The sequence below is a fragment of the Caloenas nicobarica genome, chromosome Z (assembly GCF_036013445.1).
Source record: "Caloenas nicobarica isolate bCalNic1 chromosome Z, bCalNic1.hap1, whole genome shotgun sequence".
NCBI classification, from domain to species: domain Eukaryota; kingdom Metazoa; phylum Chordata; class Aves; order Columbiformes; family Columbidae; genus Caloenas; species Caloenas nicobarica.
In genome coordinates this window covers 72859660-72875390 of record NC_088284.1, presented here as the reverse complement: position 1 = coordinate 72875390, position 15731 = coordinate 72859660, and the positions used below count along the sequence as shown (strand labels likewise).

General features: G+C 48.4%; 1 protein-coding gene and 1 long non-coding RNA gene across 2 annotated transcripts; one reads left to right on the top strand and one right to left on the bottom strand.

The window, feature by feature from the left end:
* Positions 1-7530: 7530 nt before the first annotated feature.
* Positions 7531-8046, bottom strand: LOC136001692 (uncharacterized). The gene is made up of 2 exons (XR_010607829.1): positions 7960-8046; positions 7531-7783 (listed from the first exon to the last, which is right to left on the bottom strand). It is a non-coding gene; the product is annotated as an uncharacterized LOC136001692 (long non-coding RNA).
* Positions 8044-13230, top strand: TOPORS (TOP1 binding arginine/serine rich protein, E3 ubiquitin ligase). The gene is given in 3 exon segments (XM_065656274.1): positions 8044-8094; positions 8096-8350; positions 9723-13230. Coding segments are annotated over 3 exon segments (3300 nt in total). The 3' UTR covers positions 12717-13230.
* The last annotated feature ends 2501 nt before the right edge of the window (positions 13231-15731 follow it).

Here is a 15731-nt window from a genome sequence, read left to right as displayed (position 1 = left end):
TATTTCTGAATAGCCTCCTTGAAATCACTGGAAACAATTCTTAAGGTTGTAGCAAGCTTCATGTCTGCCACTGATCTGAAGCCTACTGCAGATGTTTACACAGTGCACAATTTTTTAAATTGCACGCTTTCATTGACTTTGATAGGATTATTTGCCCCAAGTCATAGTGAGTTGCTTGTATGGATCTGGGATTTAATATCCTAGGGGAAGTCTCCTTTTCAATTCCTTTGCCTTTTCCTTCACTACAAATTTCTCCTTCTTGCATTAGGCATTTTTACCTGCTGCAAAAGGTATTGTCCACCCACAGCTACATCTGAAAAATGACCATAGGGAAGACTGAGTGTGTTATCTTGTGCTTGAGAGCCTGTGTAGAGATGTAGAGAGACAGCAGGATGATTGCAGCTGATTAAAAAAGATAAGGTATGGTTATCCAGCTGCATAGCTAGCAAATTATTTCTATAGCTGGGTTTAAATATTTTTTACTTTTGGGCTCTATTGCTGGCACTGAGCTTTTGGTTCATGATGAAAAACAATACATATCTAGTCTTAATTACAATTCATTAGTTTATTATTTTAGTAATTTTAATTACTTTGTTACTTGAATTAGCACAAGGACAGAGTAAAAAATCTCATTTGGAATAGAGGATTAGGAAAATAACTCTACCAGAAAACTAGCATGTTGGGTAAAAATATATTCCTGCATTGACTGTGATCAGTAACACACAAAAGTGTGAAGGAAGTAAACGCTGTCCCTATCTGGTAGCAATGTTGTGCTCTTAGCTGCTGTTATCATTTTAAAACAATCCTCGGCTGAGTGGGAGAGAATTCCTTCTGCATTTCCTCGGTATAACTCTTGTCCTCCTGTTCTTCTGTGTGATGTGTGCCACGGGGGAAGGAATTAAAGGAACATACTGCATTTGTTTTCCCATCTTATAAGCCAAATCTAGAAATGACTTTCAGAGCAGTCCTGTAGTCATAAAGCTGTACCCTGTTAAAAGAGGATTGTGACATTATTATTAGAAATCGCTGCAGCAACAACTTGCCAAATGAACCGTTATAAGCAAACCAGACTCACTGAACCACAATAAAGTTCATTAAAGGCTGCTTGGGGCAACACACGGTCTTCAAAGGTCTTTATCTTTTTAACCATTTGTTTCTTCCAGTATCTGCGGCAGAGCCCTCCACCTTTCTTTTTATCTCATTTGAATGTAAAGAGCCATTTCAAAAATTGCCACTTCCTTTTAGTGGAAAGCTTATTTGGTGGTGTGTCACTGTTAAATCGGACAATCTACTGACATGCGGAAATGTGAACTGGAGGGGAAAATGCCTTTTTAGTATTAAAGAAAAGGATATGTTCTTTCTGTTTTGGGAACTCTTGAGTTGTTTTGGCTGTTTCTTTCCCCCATGAACTCTGAGTATCTCTTTCGTGGTTGTTGGTCTTGAGGCTGAAGTTTCAGAGATGCTAAACCATTTTTTCTTCAGGTGACACAAAAGGAGGTCCAAAACTGATTCCTGCAAATGGAGAACCCACAATTAAAGCCCACTGTACAAAATACAGAGCAATAGCTTGCCTGTGCCTCAGACCATGTGCCAATACTGCCGTCTAGCTTCTGCAAAGGTTTAGTGTGCTTTCACTTTGCTTTAGTTGCTCATGTGTTACACAGCTTTCTAGAGCCTCTCAAGGCAAGTCAAGGTCTTGTAGCATTGCGTTCTGCTCAGATACATGTGTTCCTTCTCACAGAAGTGTTTGAAGTGGTCACAGCACAGCTGAGTGACAGCAGATGGCTGCAGCAAGCAGCAGAGGAGACCTGAAGCGCCAATGCAGATAGGGAACTGAAACCTGTCTGTCCAAACTCTTATGGGATTTTTGGCAGCACCACTACTCAGACAAACCAGTCCTAGGTCTGTTCGGTGTTCATAATGACAAAGCACTGGTAATGTCCTCAGACAGGGTCCTCTGACATGTCAACCTCCTTTGGGCTCAGTGTCATCTTCTGCTTTCTTGCATCTCTCTCTTACCCTTATCCTTCTATGTCTCATACCGTGCACACATCTTTTTCCTCTTCCACCACAAAATTTGTTGCTTTTGCTTCTTGGTCTGTGGTAACTTGGGAGCTCCTTGTACTCTGAAGTCCTGTCTTCAGGTTTACATTCATTTTATGTCTGCTCACCCCCGGGATTTTAAAAGATTGTTAGGCTTCCATTTACCATGAACTTGCACGTGTTTAACACAATCTGTATTTATACAGATTATATTTATAGGTTACAAATGGTATTGCATAAATAACAGAAAGGCTAACGAAAGCATATCATTATTATTAAGTAGGCAGAGGGACCTATTAAACTCTAGTTTGAACTTGTGCATTTCCTCCATTTTCAAACAGCATGTAATGCAGGAATGAAGCAATTATGTTCCAGCTTCATTAATGGTATAATTTGAGAGCAATTGATTATCATCGGTATGTTAAAACGATTTGAAGCTGAATTTAGCCCATAGTTGCCTGGCTAATGTTTTTATTTCTGGTTTTGACTGTTTTCAATAGCTTTCATTAAATATAATAAATCAGCTACAACATTAGCTATCCTTACATATTCATATCAACCTTATAATTAACATGTATCCATGGGTACTGCCTCATGTTACTGGGGCAAGGTTGTATTTGAAGGAGAATCTTCTGTATTTGTTGAAGCAGCTGTTTGTGTGGCTGCATACCTGGCTAAATCAATTAATCATTTCATTAACAAAAGTCCTCTTAGCCATGCTAATCAAAAGCCTGCTGATCGCAATTTTTCCAAGCAACCCCCTGCAACCTAAACAAACAAACCCCTTCAAGACTAATATACCGGCTTTTCTCTGATAAATAAGCTATGCTTTATTCAAAAGGATTAGAAAGAAAAAGAAGATCTGAGGGGAACTTCATCAGCATTATGAATATATTCCTTTAGGGATGACAGCGTTGGCAAAATAGCCATCCCTGGTGATCTCATCTGAATGGTTAATGCTGCCCAAACACAATTATTTGCTATGCCATTTTGAATGTGGCAGGAAACACACGCTTTCTGCTCTGCACTGCATCTTCATCAGTAAGGAGAGGATGACAGATGCTGAGCACTGGGTCCAAGCCCTTCTCACGACATCCCTGAAGCAAGCTGAGGGGCTTTGCATGTGCTTCTTGACTTCAGTGAGCAAGCACGTGAGCACAAGCTGAACAGTTTTGAAAGGCAACGAGAGGTGGAACGTATAACATGGGTGTTAACACTCTAAGTGAGCAGCTTCAGAGAAAGTTTCTTCAGGGAAAGGTAGCTCAGTGTATTAAGAAATGAGACAATTGGCATAAAAACTGCATAGGAAGTAAATTTTTAATATTACTATTGATGATACGCTAAGAATCTCTTATTTCTAATTATTAGATATCTACTAGAGATCTTCTTAAATTACTTTCAATCCATGTCTTAGAAGCTTCATCCTGGACAACGTTTCTTATGGCCTTGTCTTCAAGACAAAGCATAACTTCTGGGCAGAAGAATCAGAGTGAAGATCTTCTCCAATGTGGGAAACTGAGCTGAACCTAAACCTCAAGTTTCTGGGATTTCTCTGGTTACCTGGAGCCTTCCAGTGTATGTTTTATGATAATTTTAATGGCACAACACAGAGACTTTTCTTGCTGAGGTGTAAGTTTCAAACCCTTGAGATGCACATGATCTTAATTCTTGCTTTCCTGAAAGCGTTACTACTTGTGGGCAAGTATCAGAGGCAAGCAGAAGGGTAAGCTGCAGAGACAGAAGCTGCAAGCTGTGTCCTCCCCACTGGACTTGGAGGAGGCATTTCCCAGCCTCTGTGGGGACTTTGATCCCACTGCCATGTTATCTGGGAGAATAATGTTGCTTCTTGCTGCTGCCTTCATCCTGACCTGGCTTCAGGCCAACACCAGGATGTGGAGCTAGGGATGTTTCTTAGACCTTTGATTCTGACTCTCACATGGTTGCTGTGATAGCAGCACAGGAGAGAGAAAAGGGAGAATACTTGAGGCAGGGCAGAGAAGGAAAAGCTCCTCAGAATCTCAGTTCTCTTAATATCTGCAGAAACATCACACAGTTTTCTCAGTTAGCTGAGGACCATGCCATAAAAAGAGCGAGTTCTCCTTCCTCCTTCTTGGTGCCACTCTGCAAGGTCTTAGTCAGCAGCATGGACATTTTCAGGTGTTTCATCTCTGTTGTGAACAGCCTTAGGCTCTGCCTTGGACTCCCAAGGGATCACAGACAACCAGCAGGTCTCGATTCTCTGGAGAATCACAGAATCATAGAATGTCCTGAGTTGGAAGGGACCCACAAGGACCATCGAGTCCAGCTCCTGTCCCTGCACAGGACAACCCCAAAATTCACACCGTGTGTCTGAGGACGTTGTCCAGTCTCTTCTCGAACACTTTCAGGCTTGGGGCTGTGACACCTCCCTGGGGAGCCAACCCAAGTGGGGAGAAATTCAGCTAGTGTGGCTGCTTTCTCGCAGCCCTGCTGGGCTCCAGCCTGCCGTGCTGGCTGCATGCTGGAAAGTGATGCTGGGGAGTATTTTGCCATCTCGTGGCAGCTCTCAGGTAAACCAGTCCTGTGTGATCATGAACACTCACTACCCAGGCGGAACTAAACCAGAATAGGTGATTTCTGTCGAGGTGGCTGCAAAATGACACTTAGAATCTATTTTGTGGCAGAGCGGAGCAACCCGAAACCAAAGGGAAAAGTGGCTGGAAAGATGCCTGGTGGAAAAAGACCTGGGGATGTTGGTCGACAGCTGGCTGAATGTGAGCCAGCAGTGTGCCCAGGTGGCCAAAAAGGCCAACAGCATCCTGGCTCTTATCAGAAATACCAGGCCAGAAGGACCAGGGCAGTGATCATCCCCCTGTACTCGGCACTGGTGAGGCCCCACCTCAAATACTCTGTTCAGTTTTCAGTTTTGGGCCCCCCACTACAGGAAAGACACTGAGGTGCTGGAGAGAGTTCAGAAAAGGGCAATGAAACTGGTGAAGGGTCTGGAGCACAAGTCTTATGAGGAGTAGTTAAGGAAACTGGGGCTGTTTAATGTGAAGAAACGAGGCTGAGGGGAGACCTTATTGCTGTCTACAACTACCTGAAAGAAGGTTGTAGCATGGGGAGTGTTGGTCTCTTCTCCCAAGTAGCAAGTGATAAGACAAGAGGAAATGGCCTCAAGTTGCACCAGGGAAGGTTCAGATTGGATATTAGGAAAAATTTCTTCACAGAAAGGCTTGTCAGACATTGGAACAGGCTGCCCAAGGAAATGGGGGAGTTACCATCCCTGGAGGTGTTTAGAAGATGCATAAATGAGGTTCTCAGGGCCATAGTTTAGTGACAGTGTTAGATCAATGGTTGGACTCGATGATCTTAAAGGTCTTTTCCAACTGAAATGATTCCATGATTCTATGAAACCATGCTGTGACTGATACCTGTCCACCTGCAGTTATATGTGCATGCCAATGTTGGCACCCGAAACAAAGGCAGAGAAGCCAACAGAGAGAGGACACAGCCTGTGGCAGGCTGGTGGTCAGAGTGTTTCTGAGCGGGCCAGCCAGCCCCTCACCTGCCACCTGTGCTTGTGGTGCCCTGCTGCTGGCAGTACCCAGCTGGACAGGGGAAGGAGAAGAAAAACTGCACCTGGTGACTGCTGGAATATCACGGAGAGGATAACAGTGCACTGAAGCTGAGCTCTCATGGTGCGGACAGCAAAGGACAATCTGACCACTCAACTTTGGCTCAGAGAAAAAGTCAGTGGAGAGGTGGAGAGCCTCTCTGTCAGCACAGAAACCTCTGTAGGGCACTGCTGGGGTCTATGGCAATTTTCACATACTTGTGCAGCGATGCAGCTAACACAGGAGATGCTAAAAAACCCCCAGGAATCTAATAGCTTGAGCCTCCTGCTGACCTCCCTCCCCAGAAGAGCTGTTGTTGTCATGCCCAAGAGGGCATTGTCCTTGGTGCCAGGGTGAGCCTGACAGCTGGGGATTTTCCAGCCCTGGGGGATGTGGGTCCCGCTGTCAACAGCTCAGGCACTGCTGGTGCTTTGGCTGCTGCTCAGGACATGACACTGAGGCCCCTCAATGCCCACACTCCCACAAAGCTGCCGGTGGGGAAAAACCCTGCTGCTGGTCAAGAGACCCCAGAGGACCCGATGGCCCAGGAAGCAGCGCCAGGCCCCCTGATAGGACAGCTGTTCTGCAGCTTCGAGAAGTCTGTGGGTGGGATGAGGTGCTGCTGGTCTCTGCAGGCCATGGGAGAGGAGTCACTAGACTTCAGCTCTTCCCTGCTGTTTAAAAAACCAGCATCCCAGAACAGATCCATTTAACTTCCTGAATTGCATCTTTTCAGCTCACTAACAAAAATCCCCCTGCGAAGAGCCTGTGGCACCATCCATCTTCCCATGTTGGTGACTCATGGAGTTCCAGAGATGGACTCTCCACCTTGCCTAAGAGCCAACACATGCACACAGCATTTAGGAAGTCGACTGTGTAGGACCATTGTGGGTATGGATCCCTCCTGGGGACAAGAGGAAATGGTCTCAAGTTGCGTCAGGGAACGTTGATTATTAGGAAAAAATTCTTCATGGAAAGGGTTGTCAGGCATTGGAACAGGCCGCCCAGGGAAGTGGTGGAGTCACCATCCCTGAAGGTGTTCAAAAGACGTTTAGATGAGGTTCTTAGGGACATGGTTTAGTGCTAGAGTTAGGTTATGGTTGGACTCAATGGTCTTGAGGGTCCAACCAAAATGATTCTATCGTGCCAGTGACAGAGTGGGTAAGAGTCTTGGCACCAGCAAAGGGTTCAAGTGACAGTGCAGGTCCAGCCACTGGGACAGAACCAGGGTATATGCCTCAGGTGCAGCTACTGGGGGGAACTGGGGTGAGTAAAGCAAGTGAGTCTCAGTGACTCATGTGAAGCAGGACTGCAGGTCACAGCCCACGTGCCCGGTGCTGCCTGCTGGGGAGCCAAAGTGGTTGCACTGTCCCGAACACCAGGGAAAAGTATTGGGGGTGGGGATGCAACTCCTTAACAAACTTCAGGCTGGGCTGCCTGGTGAGTGGAAGGCCCTGGGTTCAGGAAGGGACCAGGCCCACGCTGGTACATGGGGAGATCCACAGGTGTGGAGTGTCTGTTGGGTGTGTCAGTACACACTGTGTGTCTGCTCGTGAGTGGGAGGCTGGACCAGCTGGCACGCAGCAGTGAGTAAGAGGGCTAGGGCTGTGAGGCAGGGTGATCGGATGGACAGAGCAGCTGTGCTGGCACGTGGCACACCTATGAACCTACGTATGCCTTCACTAGTGAACTTCAACCCTTACCGGCCGCAGAGGAAAGGGACACGTCTGGTTGTGCTCGTGTTCCGTGTGAGCCCTGGCAGCACTCGGTGCAGGCTGCTCACCGCGCCGCTCTGTAGCGCTGGCTGTGCTGTCTCCACTGTGCATGTGGGCACCTGTGTCTCTCGCAGACACGCAGGAGTACAAATCAGCAAGGAGAGAGCTGCTTCTCCTTCCTAATGACTGTTTCTGCTTTATTTACTTTCCTAAGAGCTATTTATGCTTCATCCACCGAGCTGGCCACAGGCTCCCCCGACGGATCCTCCGGACCGGCGGACAAGGCCCAGCTCCGGCAGCGTCCCGCAGGCTGAGCCGCTCCTAGGGCAGCCCCTGCGCCGGGAGGCCGCTCTGCAGCTGCCGCTGGGCGGCCACCCGTGCCCCGTAGAGGACGAAGCCCCAGGAGAGCAGCACCACGGCTGCCAGCACCTGCAGGACACACAGAACGGCGCGTTGAGGGCGGCAGCACCGGGATGGCTCCGCCATGCCCCCGGTGTCCGCTGGCTCCACCCAGGGGCACACCCAGCCCTGCTCCCCGCTGCCCCGGGTGGCACACCCGGGCCTGCCCCCGGCTGGGAGCCCCCAGGCCAGGCCCCGGCACGCACCAGGCGGCAGAGCGGGCGCGGGTCCCGCCGAGCCGGCGGAGCCATTCCGGTGTCTCCCCAGCAGCGCTTCCGCCCTCCAGCAAGATGTCGCCACGCAGAGCGGAAGTGACGCAGAACCCAGGCGCCCGAGTTCCGCGCCCGAGTTCCGCGCCCGGCAGGCAGCGCGGGGCCTGGCGCGGTCCCGCCGGCGGCGGGGGGCAGCGGTTCCCGTAGCAACGCGCGGCCGCCCATGGCAGAGCCGCTGGGGCGCCTGGCGGAGCGCAGCCGCCGCCGCCGCCGCCCGCCGGGGGAGGAGCGGAGAGAGGCTGCCGGCTCCGGGCGCTGCTGCACGCGCCACCGGCTGAAGGCGGCCGCGGCCCCGGCCCGCACGGGGAGCGAGGGCCCGGCAGCGGTGAGTGCGGGCGCGGGGGGCGGGAGCGGCGTCGGGCCTTTGCGCTGGGATGGCGGCGGCCATGGGGCCGGCGGCCTGAGGGAGGGAGCTGGGCGGGGAAGCGTCGCAGCGGGGGCTGTGATCCGCTCCCCCCGTGTCTGTGGTTATGGCACCCCGGGCTGTGTGCGTGTCCCCCCGGGCCGGCCTGTGCGGCCCCACCCGGGCCTGCGTGTCCCTGCGTGTCCCTTTGCCTGTCTGTGGCGCCCCCGGGGGGTGTGTGTGTGTGTCCCGGGCCTGCGTGTCCCTGTGCGTGTCTCCGCCTCGTGCCCGCTGTCCCGCAGGCAGTTATGACCTGCTCCTGGGTTTGCTGTGAACAGTGGGCTAATGAGTTTTGAATTGGCACAGTGATTTATTTCCACTGAATTATAATGCCTTAGGATAATGCTGATACACAAAATAACTTTAAAATAGGTGGATTTATTGCTAGCCATGCTTGACAGCCTGACTAGATAAAAAAGCAGTATGCGCTTGAGGATCATAGAATCATAAAATGATTTGGGTTGGGGAGACACCTGCAAAGCTCGTCTCATCCAACCCCCCTGCCATGAGCAGGGACATCTTCACCCACATCAGGTTACTCAGAGCCCTGTCCAGCCTGGCCTGGGATGTCTCCAGGGATGGGGCATCCACCACCTCTCTGGGTAACCTGGGCCAGTGTTTCACCACCCTCATTGTAAAAACTTTCTTCCTCATGTCTAGCCTGAGAGGACGGCTATAGGAATGACACCTAACTCTTTCTGCTTCGGTCATAAAAGCAAAGACTAGTTTAGGCTGGAGCACATCTCTGGAGCCTGTCTAGTCCAACAAGCCGTATGTGGTCCAGCATGAGTACCCAGCAAAACATGGGCAGAGGATGCAGGAACAGGACAGGTCCAGCAGAACCTGGAAACTGGTAGTTTAGTTTGAGTGTAATTACTTGTTTTGGCTTGTTTTCTTAAAGGACAGAATTAACTGTTCTCATATTTTTTGTATGTAAACACAGGTCTCTTTTGGAAATATGTTTTAGAGGATACTATATTAATTATAAACTTACTGACCACGTCAAAGCAGTTATTTATGAGTGAGCCAGCAGACAGAGTCCTGCCTGCTACATTCATATGTGCCAGCATGATTCAAGCTCTGTTTAAAACTTGCAGCTCTGAGGAGACAGGTCTCAGTGTGAAAAGACACCGAGCAAAGTAGTTAGGTTGCGCTGCCTCTTTGTTTGGTGTTCTCTCAGTGCTAGTACTGGGTTTTGCAACCTTAAAGGGGGCTGTTACGGGTTTCTGTGTCTAGACCTTAGCATTTTTGTCATTCTGAGATAGCAATGATCTTTTGTCTCTTTCTTCTGTAGAACATGACTTCAGCAACTAAGGAGTTTTCAGAAGAGAGCAACTTTTTGCCAAAAGCCAGCACCAGCAAGCTGCCAACAGATGCATCTCCTGACTCTAAATGCCCCATCTGCTTGGATAGATTTGATAACGTTGCATATCTAGATCGCTGCTTGCATAGATTCTGTTTCCGCTGTGTCCAGGAGTGGTCAAAAAACAAAGCGGAATGCCCTCTCTGCAAGCAACCCTTTTTTTCCATTTTCCATACAATTCGTGCTGAAGATGACTTTAAGGAGTACATACTCAGCCGTACAGAAACGAGCTCTTTTGCTAGCCCTGATGGCCGGAGATTTCGTTACCGCACCACCTTAACGAGGGAACGCCGCACTGGTGGTTCCCCTTCCCGAAGGACGCTGTCCCCTCCGGATAACGGGATATTGTTTGAAGGGTTGTCGAGTGAACCGGTGCGTCAGAGAGAAGGAGAGATTCAGCAGATGATGAGGAGGCTGGCGTCGAGGAGGCAGGCTAGCGCAGAGGGCAGATCTCTGCGCCAGATTCAGGAGGAGGACATGATCGGCTTCCGCAGAGCTCTGTACCGTACTGGTGTGCGTATTCGTAGTATTCAAGATGGTGGCCGCTACCGAGACATTTCAGCGGAGTTTTTCCGCCGTAACCCTGCTTGCCTTCACAGGCTGGTTCCTTGGTTGAAGCGAGAACTTACAGTCCTGTTTGGTGCCCATGGATCTTTGGTTAATATTGTACAGCACATTATCATGAGTAACGTGACTAGGTATGATCTGGAAAGTCAGGCTTTTGCTGACGATTTGAAGCCATTTTTGCTGAATCGGACTGAACACTTCTTACATGAATTCATCAGTTTTGCCCGTTGTCCTTTTAATTTAGAAGCGTATGATCAACACGCCAATTATGACTGTCCCGCGCCATCATATGATGAAGGAAGCCACTCAAGCTCCTCAATTATTACAATATCTCCAGATACGGCATATACTCAAGGGCCAGATAACAGTTTATCTGTGACTGGTCTTGGTCAGGCCCCCTGGGATGATGAAACTCCGGGGCCTTCCTACTCCATTTCAGAAGAGGTTCGTGCAACCATAGCTTCTCCTCTGGAGACATCAGGAAGTTCCGATGAGGACTCTGCTACAAAGAGTCAAAGAATCAAACAGAATCAGTTACAGACTAATGCTGACTCAAATGACAGCGACTCTTCTTCGGACAGTTGTGTTATTGTTGGGTACGTTAAGCCATTAGCTGAGAGGACACCTGAAGTCGTTGAGCTGTCCTCGGACTCTGAGCAGTCCATCAGGGAAGAGAAAAGGGAAGATGTGAAGAAACAGCAACCAATCCAGTGTCACAGCTGGAGTGATAGTGAACCAAGCAGGAGTTTCTCACCGCATTCCCCCACATATAAGGAGGATGTAGGTAGTTGTAGAAGCTGCTTATCACCTGCAGTTGAGAAGGCAGAGTCAAAAGATGATGAGAAGAATAAATGTAAGGTAAAAGATATGTCTCCAGAGGACTTGAGCTGGAGCCCCTCTCCAGGGAGTGACACAGGAAGCTCCCCTTGGAACCACAGATTGTCTAGAAAGGGAAAGTCCAGGAGTCCACGATCATGTTCACGGAACAGTAGAGGCAGTCATGGCCATCGGTCTAGGAGGGAGCATCGTAGCAAAAGCCAACTTAAAAGGAGACGATCGAGAAGCAGAGATAGTAGCAAACATAGAAGCAAAAGAAGCAGCAGGCGGTCAAGGGTTCATGACACCAGAGCCTCTGTAAAAAGCCAGAGAGGCTCCCTAAGTCGTGAGAGCACTCCATGCAGAGAAGTAAGCAGATCAAGATCACGTAGCAAAGGCCATGGCAAAAGGAGGTCAAGAAGTAGAGACAGTGATCGTTATTATGCAAGAGATAATTTTCAAAGTAGATACGAGTGGGGTTATGCTTTCTGTAGTCGAAAGGTGTTCGGAGACGGCTATGAATCCTCCAGCAGGAGGAGGACTGAGTCTAATGCTGTCTACTCAAGGCAATCTGCCAGTCCAGAATACAGGCTACGATCATTTATTGAAAGGACAGACCCACATAGCCAGAGGGGAGTCCGTAAGAGACACTGTTACTGTTATGAAAGGTGCAGGTCAAGGAGCCGATCAAGTAACAGATCAAGGACCCCTTCTGGAGGAACTGACAGAACAAGAAGTGAAAAACCTGGTGGAAAAAGGAAGTACAAAACTCGTCACTTGGAGAATGCATTCGTGGAGAGCACAAGCCTAGAAAGAGACAATGACTCCAAGAAAACTTTCTCAAAATTCAGTGACTGCTACAAAAATGAAGATAGCCCTTCAGACAATCGAGCAAGCAGTGAGACAAAGCGTAAGAAAAAGAAAAAAAAGATGAGGAGTCCAAGTGTGGAGATAGTCTATGAAGGAAAAGCAACAGACACAACGAAGCATCTTAAAAAGAAAAAGAAAAAGCATAAGAAGAAACACCGGAAACATCACTTAAGTAACTCGGCACATTCTACCCCAGTGGTGATTACAATTGATAGTGATAGTGGCAAGGAGCCAGAAAGTACTGAATGTGACAGCAGTATTACTTGGACAGGCACCACACGGATAAATGAGAAGGAAAACGAGTCTTCATCTTCATTCCTGGGAAGGACAGCATGTGAAGGTGTTTATGGAGTTGATGAGGAAGCTGGAGGAGCAGACAAAAATGACAGTGTTCCTACCAAAAGGGGAGACTTTGATAGAAATGCTGATGCTGAACTTCAAGAAACAGCAGCTGATCAGAGTCTTACCTTAGTGGATACCAGCAGTAACACGTCTCATGTAGAAACTATAACCAGCTACACAGAAGAAGAACCAGCAACACCTTCTAGTGAACTGCCTTCTCCCAGGACTTCCTTCCTAGAGTGCCCAGAGAGACAACCATTGATACTAAGACTGCCAAAGAGACTTGTCAACAGATCCTCTTGGTTTGGTTTCCCAGAAGAAAAAATGTAGCGCTTTCCATGGAACACTTCTTAAAGTTGTGAATTTAACTACTTTTTTCCCCTTGAGAACAAAACCACCTGATGTGATTTGTCTATGTGAAAAGATGTCTGGGAAATGTTTGAAGTCTTTGAATGTGTATGCACTTTTAAGTCAAAGAAGATAGAATATTGCTAATACATAACTCTTGCAGTTTCTCTGAAGACTATTCAAAAGTCGTAATTTCATAAAGCCGTCCTGTATTCTTGTAGTATGTAAAATATATCCACAGAGTATTTCAAGGTTGTGTTTAAAACAACAAAAAAAAGAGTCCAAACCAAATGCTGGAAAATGCATTTTATGGGGATAGCTCTTAGAAAAATGAAATATTGCTTAGTTTCTAAGGTTTTTTTTAGGCTGAATTTTACTTTATTTGAATCTATTTGTTATAAGCTGATCACTGCTGAAATGTAGTCAGTGATTCCTGTATAGATCTTCAATGGGACTTCCATTAATGTGAACGTGACCTGTGTCAAAATCTGAATAAAGCAATAAGACTTTTTGTTGTTAAAATGAATTTAAATGCATGGACTTTGCAAACAGAACATTTATCTTTCAGTTTTGGGTGTCTTACCAGGACGGAGCATTGGATGTTCATGCTGTCAGGAGTGCTTCAGGTTGGAAGGGACCCCTGGAGGCTGTCAGGTTCCAGCCTTCCCTGAAAGCAGGAAAAACTTTGATCACAGTGTTTGGGACTCGTTCAGCTTGAATATTCCCAAAGCCTCTCTGTGGTCCCTCTTCTAACATTTCAGTACTCCCATAGCAAACTTTTTTCTTTTCTAAATGTATTTCCCTTATTGCAGACTCTGTCTTCTACTTCAGGTCCTATTGCTATGCAGCTCTCAGGGAGCCTGTTTTCTTCTTTGGTATGTCATACCACTCCATACTTGAGGAGATCCATGCAAAAAAGACAAACTGAAACCCACCTTCCCCTCCCTTCTTCTCAGGCTCAACTTCACACCTTCATTCCTGACTCTTTACCTACTCTTCCCCAGCAGTGCAGGGGGATGGGGAATGGGGGTTGTGGTCACTCCATAACTCTCTGCTGCTCCTTTCTCCTTACACTGTTCCTCTGCCCTAGTAGGGTCCTTTCTACAGGGTGCAATCTTTCAGCGACAGACTGCTTCTGCATGGGTCCCCCACAGGGTCACAAGTCCTGCCAGAAAACTACTTCTATGTGAGCTCCTCAACACAGGCAGCAGCTCCTGTGAGGAGCCTGCTCCTGTGTGGGGTCTCCGTGGCCTGTAGCTCCTTGAGGGCATCTCCACCCGCTCTGGCGTGGGATCCTCCACAGGCTGGAGGGTGCATATCTGCTCCACCGTGGACCTCTGTGGGCTGCAGAGGGACAGCTAGCGTCATGGTCTGCACCGTGGGCTGCAGGGGAATCACTGCTCTCGAGTCTGGAGCACCTCCTGTTCCACCTTTTTCTTTGATCTGCAGGGCTGTTTCTCTCATGTTTTTCTCACTTCTCTCATGGCTGCCCTGTGGCTTTTTTACCCTTTCTTAAAGATATTTTCGCAGAGGCACCACCAGCATGACTGATGGACTCAGCTGTGTCCTGCGGCGGGTCTGTTTTGGAGCCATCTGGAATGGTCCATGTCTGGCAAGGGGTAGGCCCTGGTCTTTTCTCACAGAAGCCACCCTGCAGCACCCCTTGCTACCGAAACCTTGCACATAAACCCATTACACCTTGGCTTGACAGATTTTGAACCCACGTGTCAGCTGTTAGTTGATGATGTGTGCCAAGATAGTGATAAGCACATCTGGCAGTACTGCAGACCTCGGTATCTAAATCCCAGAGTGAGTCACTTCAAGAAGCTACTGAACATGTGCTACAGCCTCCTTCATTACCTGCAAGGGATGGTGATTTCATAACCATTCTGCATAAACGAGGTGACACCACACCTTCTAAAGTTTTCCTCACTTCCAATGGTGGTGTTCTTTCTGGAGTGCTGGGGGGGGTTGGAGAGGTTGTTGAGCCATTCACTACAATGTCAGAGATATGGAATTATTTGCATGGGAATGAGCGTTCTCACCGAAGGTCAGGCTGGCATGGAAGATCAGACTTTGGGGCTGGTAGAGGAAGAGATGATGACTGATGTGTACAGAGCTCTGTGTTGCCAAGGTCTGTCTGTCCAGTGTTACCAGCCACTGAGCACAGAACCAAGGGGCACCACTGCAGAGGGAGGGGAAACTCTTCCTGATACCCAGGCCCAAGCTTCCACCATCAGGGACCTTGGCAGTGTTATGGAGGAGATGCTGTCCCAGATGGCTGCTGTCTGTGCTGCTGGATGGACTGAGGTGAGCTCTGTACCTCCCCAGGATGATGGAGCAGGAGGGAGCAAGACCTGGCCTCGGGTAGAGAGTGGCCACCACCCTGCCTGCACCAGCCCTGGACAGATTTGCACATCCCAGGCAGGAAATGCAGCATGTTGATGTAGGTGGCCATGGATCAAACTATTATTCTTGCAATTACGGTTTCCAAGTGAATCATATTAAAAAAAAAAAAAATTGTTTCATTGCTCTGCATCTTTTTGCCCCTTACAGAATTCATTTTCACCTTGCCTGTTTGAATAAAGAGGACAGCTGGCCTGGTGGCCCAGCAGCTTCCAGCAGGAAAGCAGGCTGGTGGCCCACGAGCTGTCCAAGGGCAAAGGGTGACTTCTTGGCTGAATGCTCCTGCTTTGGAAACCCATCCCTCCAAGACATCTTTCCTGCTGGTTGGAGACTCACACCCCAGGGTCAGTGTGAGTGGGATTGCACCCAAGGGTGTTTTGTCTGGTTTACTCTGTGCTCTGCCCGTGCTGCTCCTCTGCCTCCATCAGATGCTGTTCATAAGGCAGAGGTTCAGGTGATTTGCACAAGAATAGTTACCCACCTGGGTGACAGCTGCAAGATGTCCTAGAACCAAGCCTTGGGACTGACTTTTTTGCTTAGTGAAAGACTGAAGCAAAGAGAAGATTTTTTTCCAAGAGCAGAAGCCTGCTT